The sequence below is a fragment of the Lynx rufus genome, unplaced genomic scaffold, assembly GCF_022079265.1.
Source record: "Lynx rufus isolate CCGP_SWC_20201006 ecotype Redwood Valley unplaced genomic scaffold, mLynRuf1.p SCAF_4, whole genome shotgun sequence".
Taxonomy (NCBI): Eukaryota; Metazoa; Chordata; class Mammalia; order Carnivora; family Felidae; genus Lynx; species Lynx rufus.
The window spans coordinates 19,861,193-19,870,057 of record NW_025814856.1 but is presented as its reverse complement, the minus strand read 5'-3'; the positions used below and the strand labels follow the sequence as shown (position 1 = coordinate 19,870,057).

Sequence of the window (8,865 nt, the reverse complement as noted above, 5' to 3'; positions counted from 1 at the left end):
AGGAAAGGAAAGGCCACAAGGATAGGCAGGTTGGGGGCTCAGGTCCATCCTTGTGAAGAAGGTCTTTTCTGGCCACAACTGCATGACCTCTTGCTCACACAACACAGTGTTCCCCCCCGCTCCCAGCCTCTGCATACAATCTCACACCCTGTGAAGGGAAATCTGCTCAGAGACAGCCACTGGGGAAAGAGACAGAGATTGGTAATGCCCATTTTCTCTCATAATTTCCCCCAAATTCTAAAATAAATGTGGCTCTGAAAACCAGGGACTTGGATTAGCTGGGCCTTCTCTTCACCCAACCAGAAGGAAACTTGTGGGTTCCATGGCTCTTTTCCTGGGCTCATCCCGATACTGATACTAATAGTTGCCATGAACCAACACACTCTGATTTCCATTTTAAAAAAGATAAATTCATTTTTTAGTTTCCCGCTTAGTGCCTCCCACCCTCCCCTCCCACCTCCACCCCTGCTCTGTTACATACAAGTACAAGTACGTACACACACACACACACACACACACACACACACACACACACACACACACACACCTGGTCTGCTTCTTCCCCCCCACCCCCAGAAAGACTCCACTTCATATGAAATCTCATTCTGTTCTCCCTGCCCACCCTCCTTCACTTACCCTCCTTCCCTCCCCTCCCCTCTCCAGGCCAAGCTAAGTCACCCAGTAAGGCAGCTCTCTTGGGAGAGAATGTTCCCAAAGACAGAAATGGGATGTGAGCTTCTACGCTCAGATGGCAAGCAAGCAAGCACACAGCATAAGCAAGGCAGGCAGGAAGAGAGGCAGGCTGCCCTGCCCCTTCATTCCTGTTTTGGGTCCCTGATTTCCCGCTATTGCTGCCCTGTTGGATTATTTTGCCTCTTTTGTTACACAGCAACAGAGCCCTGCCACTACAGTCAACCACCTTTCTTTGCCCTCTTCCTTTCCCCTCCTGCCAAGTGCCCTATTCTCAGAAAGCCCAGATTGCTGCCTTTCAGCTTGGTGGGCAACCTGCTGGGGGGCCCCGAGTGAGGTGGAGAGGGGCTCCCCAGCTATTTCCCAGTGACCTCTATCACATCATCGTCCTTATCCTCATCATCATTGGAGCTGAAGCCCACCTCAGCAACCTCATGAGAGTCAAATGGAGGCACCTGGGACCGGAGGAGGCCGCCAGCAGGGTAGCCTGCATGTGGGGACATGTAGCCTGGGTAGACAGACATGCCCCGTGAAAGGTTGCTGGGTAAGACAGGGGAAGGAAAAGGCGCAAACATCCTCGGCTCGGACAGGAGTGGCTGTGAGAATGGGAGTGAATAGCTGGGTAGTATCCCTGGAACAGACGGGTTGAGCATGAAGGTGGGGTTGCTGGCAGTGACTGAGGTAGCCGTGGAGGAGGAACTGACGGGGCCTGCTGGCACCAGAGGGTCAGTAGTCACTGGAAACACCAGGCGGGCATCTGCCAGCAAATTGGACAGCTGGTAGTAGGAGGGGGTACTGCCCATAAACAAGGAGTTCTCCCCAGCCTGGGAGGTGAAGGGAGCGGTGAGGTTATGGTTTAAGGAGACAGGTGGCATGGCAAACCCGCCAGAAACTGGATACCCGTGTTCGTACGGCTGCACGGGGGCTGGCAGGTGGCCTTTCCTGGACCGCCGGCGGGCTGACTCTTGGGCAGCAGGTGGCGTGGCCATCTTTCGCTTATGGCCCCGTAAGTCCAACACTGGGTTCCTGTCACCACAGGGCTGGCCGGTCACCAAGAGGGAACTATTGAGGCAATGACCCCCATGTCGAGGCTCAGTCCCGAGAGCTGTCCCAGGAACAGCACTGCTGTCCACGAGTTGAGCCGGGGGGCCAGGCAGGGCGGCATTGGAGTTTGGGGAGCTCTGTTGGGATTCCCTGGCGGCAGCCACATCTGCATACTGCTGGAGCTCACTGATGATCTCCGGGCTGTCTGGAGAGACGGGCCTGGCCAGCCCCTCGGGGTCGGGGGCTTTGGGTGATGAGGCACTGTGTCTGCCGTTGCTTGTGGATTCGAGAGAAGGCCCCTGGGAACCTGGGGATAAAATGTAGGTAAGTGAGAACCAGAATGGCCAGGGAGAGAAGGAGAGTATAGGAAAAATTCCATTAAAAAAACCCTTGTCCTGTGGTCCCCCAAATTCAAAGAGTTTGATATCCAAACATCACCCAGTCAACTTTTCCCAGTCACAAAGAAAGAAATCTCTTGATCTAGGAAACAAGTCAATGATAAGACATATAACTTCTCTACACCCCAGGTCCCCAATCTGTGAAACTCGACCAAAGTGAATTCTAGGAGATAATGAATATGAAAAGCTAAGAGATCATTTCTGCAACAAGTTGGACTCTTCCAGGGGGCAGAGACAGCCAGTGACCAAGATGGGAGGGAAAAGGAAAATGAAGTTTAAAAAAAAGGTCCATCCTGGTTTAAAAACAAAACCCAATCCATGGCCATGAAAGACAACTGGGACAATTGGGGATATAGTCTAGATAGCAGGTACTATTATGGAGTTTTAAGCTTTTTAGTGTGATAATGGTGTTGTGGCTAGGAGGAGAATGTCCTTACTCTTAAGAGATGTGTGCTGAAGTACTTAAAGGTAAAATGACACGACATCTTCAGCACTATTTGCAAATAGTTCCAATAATAGGAAGGGAGAGAGAGACAGAAGAAAGTTTATGAGAACAGTAACAGTCATTGGACCTAGATGCAGGGTACATGGGTGCTCACCGTGCTGTTCTTTCAACTTGTCTGGAGGTATGGAAATTTCCATAATAAAAGCTGGAAGCAAGAGCAGTCTAGTGCTCATACTCCACAGAGGAAGGATAGATGAGAGGCACTCCTGTAGAGGGGAACTTGGACAGAGTTCCTAACACTGTTAATGTGCCACATACACACTCTTTGACTTGGCAATCACACTTCTAGGAATTCATCCTATAGACATACCCACATGACTATGAACCAGTACTGTAAGAGGGGAGTGAAACAATGTAAATGTCCAAGGACAGGGAACTCGGTAATGCGCTGTGTTATACCCATCTAACAGCATCCTGTGTACACCTTCAATAAGGCACATCTAAAGAAATGGTAAGGAACAAGTACTGAGATACACTAGTGAGTGAAAAAATAAACAGTATAGTATAGTAAGTTAGCATCTGTTTTAAAAATATAGAGGGGGAGCCTGGGTGGCTCAGCCAGTTGGGCGTCTGACTCTTGATGTCAGCTTAGGTCATGATCTCACAGTTTGTGGGTTTGTCAGACTCTGCGCTGACAGTGTGGAGCCTGCTTGGGATTTCTCTCTCTGCTCCTCCCCTGCTTGAGCTCGAGCTCTCCCTCTCTCTCCAAATAAATAAATAAAGTTTAAAATAACAAATAAAAAATAAAAATACAGAGATGGGATGCCTGGGTGGCTCAGTTGGTTAAGTGTCCAACTTCGGCTTAGGTCATGATCTCATGGTTTGTGGGTTCGAGCCCTGCGTTGGGCTCTGTGCTGACAACTCAGAGCCTGGAGCCTGCTTTGGATTCTGTGTCTCCCTCTCTCTATCTCTGCTCCTCTCCCACTCACGCTCTGTCTCTCTCTCTCTCTCTCAAAAATAAATATAAAAAAAAAATTTTTTTTAAATACAGAGAAAAGTTACATATGTATACTTAACACACACACACACACACACACACACACACACACACACACATTCCTGTACCAAGTATATGTATAATATATCTCTGAAGAAAGCAAATGAGAGTAACACCTTCAGAAAGGAGCAATAGATGGCTGGGAGTGTGGGGGGAGCAAAACTTACTTTTCACTTTACCCCTCTTAAACCTTTTGAATTGTGAACTATATACACATTATTCAAAAAATTAATTAATTACAAACCAAAACAAACAAACAAATGCCATGCAGGTCAATAGAAAGTAGAAGCCTTATACCTGAGGCAGCCATCCGACCATCTTCTGGGACCTTCGGTTTGCCAGTTGCTCGGACAGCAAAGATCCGCCCATCACTGGTGCGAATGTATGTCCCTAACAAAAAACAGGAGGAAGGCTGCTAGAAGCAGATACACAATCAGCCAACCCTGGGAACCCCAGGCCTAGGCATCGTGGGCTGGGAAACCAGCTATAAAATTAGGTCTTATGCCCTTTCTTGAGATCCCCTGAAATGACAAGTGGACCGATTGAACTGTGGACCCAGTATTACTCATTTACTCCATAAGACTGTGTGACTATGAGGCATTGTGGTAGACACTGAAGAACGTTAAGACAGAAAAGGGACCTGTCTCACAGGGCTCAACCTCTAGAGAAAGAGACAATGATACCAGAAAATATCAGGAAAGATGAAATGCAATGGAGAAAATAAACAGGATGCTGTGAAAGAGAGTAAGTTGGCTGCCTTGGTTCTGGATGAAGTACTCTGGCAGGAGTCCTCTTAATCTGGGAAGAAGGAGCCTCGTTGCCTCAACACCTTCTTCTACCTTGATAGGAATAATTTAAGACCAGCATTCTGTTCCCATAGGGCACAACCCTACCTTCTCTGTTTTTTGATATCAATCTCCTGGAAGGTCAGGGCTGCCTATGGGCTAGAGATCAGCAAACTTTTTCTTAAAGGGCCAGCTGGTAAATATTTTTGCCTTTGTGGGCCAAAAGGTCTCTGTTACAACCACTCAACTCTCCTACTATAGATTGAAAACAGCTGGGCATGGCTGTGCTCCAAACATCTTTATTTAGGGACACTGAAATGTGAATTTCATATAATTTTTAGGTGTCACAAAACAGTATTCTTTTGATTTTTTTTTTTAGCCAATTAAAAATGTAAAACCCATGCTTAGTTCACAGTTACAGAATCCAAGCAGGTTGGATTTGGCCCATGGGCCATAGTTTGCTGACCCATGCTTTAGGCTAAGAAGAGTCTGGTAAGGAGGCTGGGTATAATCTTCTCTGTGGGTCATGTACTTCATGGCATCTTTTCCCTGAGCCTAAAAGGTACTTTGACCCAACAGAAGCTAGGGCAAAATCTCCTTGCTAAATAGCCTCAGGGAGCCTCGTAGTAAAGGTTGATATGAATGATAGGTTCAGAATGCATTCTGACAATGTCCAGTCCAGACTTCTCTTTCCAGTAATCTCATCTCCGTCTACAGTCTATAAGCAGGACAGAGGCAGTGGACTTTTTAAATTACCACACTCAAAATGTCTGTCATGCAACCCACAGATACTAATTTATCTACCCAATACATTTCCTAATTCAGACCTCCACCCCACTCTGAGCAAGTGGGTAAGACAACATAGCAACATACATGTTAGCTAATAACCCATTCCACAGCTCTTTCCCTCCACTTTTGGTCTCCCTGTGTGCAGTGTAAGTGCCAGGCATTAAGCTGTTGTTTAACAAGGCATCCACTTCAAACACATCTATCTCAAATAAGCCAATTGCACCTGTATGACAGCTACTAACTAAACAAGTAGATAAGGAACCAGACTGTGCCTACCCATGAAGTTCCCCTTTTAGAAAGCCCAGAGTAACCCAGAAAATTGAACCCTGAGTGACCCTGCTTTTCCTTTCCCATTCCCTAATTCCTGCTCTTACGTTTTAAATTTACCAATAAAGAGTAACCCACAAAACTCTAACCACCCCAACTCCTGGATCCTAATAGAAACCCAGGCCGTCTCTCCCTGTTTCTCTACCCATAAACTCATTGTGTAGCCCTGGGGTGCTGTGCACCTACCAGGACCTGTGAGTCATAAGCTTTGTTTTTTCAAAGTCCACTGATGGTTGCTGCTGAGGTGCATCATGCAATCACAGTAAGAACCACAGGGCCAGTCCAGTCACCACACTGCCTCTGGGAAATGTCTGTGGGGGCTTGCCATGATTAGTACACCACCAGGTCGTACCCAGGCACTTCTAGCTGATAGCATCACTATCAACACACTGTGATTGATACAAAACATGGTGTCTATTCAAACTCAACTCAAGATTCTCCATAAAAACAAGGACAAAAATACAGGAATGGAGAGACCCTAACTCTCTTCTTTTAAGCCACTGACAGATCTCTTTTGGGCCCACCCCAACTCTGCTAAGCTCCTAGAAATGCTTCTTCTCATGCTTCCTCCACATGTGACATTCTTACATAGGACGATTCCTATCCTCCCTCTAGCTCAGGCCATATATATTTATTCTGCTTCCCAGTCCCACACTCTGAACCAAAAGTAGAGGATGGGCCCTGTGGTCGGGCTCTTACCTTTCGTCCCACGGATGATGTGAATGCTCTCACCAGCATTAATTCTCGCCTGTACATCTGTGGAGCTGTTGAGTCCAGGAATAACAATATCTAGTGAAGATACAGACCTCAGATTTAGATTACCTGACTGAGAAGGGAAGAAGATGCAAAGTCCGTGTCTACCCCTGTTCCTCAATGGCTTCCCTAAAGCCTCTCAGTGGAGCAGAGGTCTGAACCAAGGGAGGAGAAGCAAGCAGGGCCTCCTCTCACAGTTGCCTAGCAAAGAATACTGTGAGAATGAGAACCTTTTAAAAAATCTGATCATCTTTCTGATCAATTTCCCTTGATTTAATTAAAAATTCATAGTTTTAGTTTGGAAAAAGTCCTAGTTCAAATGATTATTTCTATATTTGTTTGTTGTCCTCCTCTCTAAGCCATCTGAATCCATCTGCTCCACATCACTTTAGGCTCCAAAAGTGGCCTCGTCCTCTTCCTTGCTGGCATTACTCCACACCTAACTAAAGAATAAAACGTATGTTTGAGAATCAGCAGAAGTAGGATTATAAGGGGCTCGCTTTTTGTCTTTAGTCATTTCACAATTTTTTATAATGGACACATATTATTTTCATACTCAAAAATCTAAGGTATTTTTACTCAAATTTATGTACCATGAATATTTCTAGGTAATAAGATGAAAAACAGCTCCATGAAATGCTGTCCTTCCCAAAGAACCAACTGCAGAGAGAGACGGGCTGCCAGCCTCCTACCACTGGCCCACCATGTTCAATTCACATCAAACTCACAAAGAAAGAAGCAAGTGACATTCAGGTATTCTAATTAATTAGGGAAGTTGACAGTTTATACCCAGCTGACCCTACAGTCAGGCAGGACTCAACACATTCACACCTCTCAGACCAACTCTGTGTTCCCGTGAAATTTCCACAATCTCTACAGTGTCTATCCTACATATCACATTTAAGAAAACCCAGTTCCATGTTAGAATTCTTAAGATATTCCATTAGAATGCAAATTCCTCAAGATCAGGGACTATCTTCTCTATTTTTACCCACAGTGCCAGTGTAGTAAGGCCTAGAATATAAAAGGTGTTTAATAAATACCTCCTGAATGAACAAAGTAAGTTTAAAAGGGATAGGCAGCCCTGGAAGAGGACCTAGGAGTTCCCAACCTGTTGTGGTGACCACCTTCTGCACAAGGACCCCCGCGCGCTGTAGGTAGTTGATCGGGAAGTTCATGGCTGGATTTGTGCTGGAGGCAGAGCTTACACTGCCTCCCAGTGGGACATGCCGGGGCATCATGGGGATGGGGGTGGACTGCACAGGACGAACACTGGCCACAGGCTTCTCATCACTCTTCAGTGTTGGCTGCCTGTGAGAGAAAGACAAACACACTAAGAGACTTTAGCAGAACAGCCCTTACCTTTCTGAAGGCTGCAGAGTTTCTCCAGATTCCCCCATTCTACAGTACCCCCATTCTCAGCTGCTACTGAGAAGAACCAGAAAAACCTGCAGAGTATGGCCAATTCAAAAGGAGACTAGAAGCAGGACTGAGACAGAGTGGCAATGAGACATACAGCCTCTCAGAGTCAAAGAAGAATCAGATGTCAGCAGAATAATATCTTTTTGGAGATCTGAGGTGACATTTGCTCCTCTAGAATTTGGACTGTCTATATACATTAGGGATTAGTCCTTGGAGGGAAGTTAGGAAAAGGTAAAGATGCAATAAGGGAGAAGAAATTCTTCAGAACACAGTGCATGCCAAGTTGAAGGCAAAGGGGTGTAATTTTCCCCACTCACCCAGGAAAAGGCCATGTAATGCCACATGTTCAGGTGATCTTGAGAGAGCACATGTTCAACATCAACCATATTTATTCTCTGGAACCTCTAGTTTCAATAAGTAATGCAGACACCTCTCTCCTCCACATTACACTTCATTGGGCTCCTCCTGGGGCCAATGTCCAAAGTACTCCTCTAGTCATGACCACTACAAAAGCAGCGGCAGCCAAAACGCTGTTCACAGAACCCGGGTCTCTGAATGGCACACAGCCATGGCCAGCCTGAGCACCGCTGTGCATCTTATGCCAGCATGCCAAATGTTACCCGATGGTCAATGATGCACTCCTCATTCTTCACTTTCCTTTCAAATGAATGTTGGTACCTTGAGAAAACTACTCCTGATTTAAGATTTTTGAAATTAAGACCCTGTCTCTAAGCTTTCTGAAATTTGTGCCTTTGGTCTTCAGTCTTGGGGGGAAGACCTCCTTGGACTGGTATATTCTTTCTTACCTGACCGAAGAACATTGCTCTGAGGTTGCTACAGGCAATTTTGGGTAGCCCTCTGGGCCCTGTGGACTCCTGTATTCCTAGATAGGCCATAGAGCACAATAAGCTCTATGTCTCATTTCCTATGCTCTATGTCTGAGTCTCATTTCCTCAGTCTGCCCAGGGTAGCTTTGCAGGAGCTAGCAGGGCTAGCAGCCCTGGTCAGATGCCAGTGGGAGTCTTCCTAGAATTCAAAGTCTGATCAGGGTAAAAGTCAGGGTAACAGGAATCTAGCCTAAGCTCCCTACTCTGCAGGGGTTGAAGCAAGGAAATTGGGCAGAAAGCCCTCCTCACATATACCCAGACAGGAGGA

The 8,865-nt window shown here is 46.3% G+C and overlaps 1 protein-coding gene across 2 annotated transcripts in view; it reads right to left on the bottom strand.

Moving 5' to 3' along the window:
• Nucleotides 1–867: 867 nt before the first annotated feature.
• Nucleotides 868–8,865, bottom strand: part of RAD54L2 (RAD54 like 2) — a 111,346-nt gene continuing 103,348 nt past the window's right edge. For both annotated transcript variants that reach the window (XM_047096191.1, XM_047096192.1), the window contains 4 exons: nucleotides 7,400–7,599; nucleotides 6,235–6,324; nucleotides 3,932–4,024; nucleotides 868–2,041 (listed from right to left, as the gene is read on the bottom strand). In XM_047096191.1, the coding sequence (XP_046952147.1) occupies nucleotides 1,047–2,041; nucleotides 3,932–4,024; nucleotides 6,235–6,324; nucleotides 7,400–7,599 (1,378 nt within the window). In that variant the 3' untranslated portion in view covers nucleotides 868–1,046. The remainder of the gene's footprint in view (nucleotides 2,042–3,931; nucleotides 4,025–6,234; nucleotides 6,325–7,399; nucleotides 7,600–8,865) is intronic.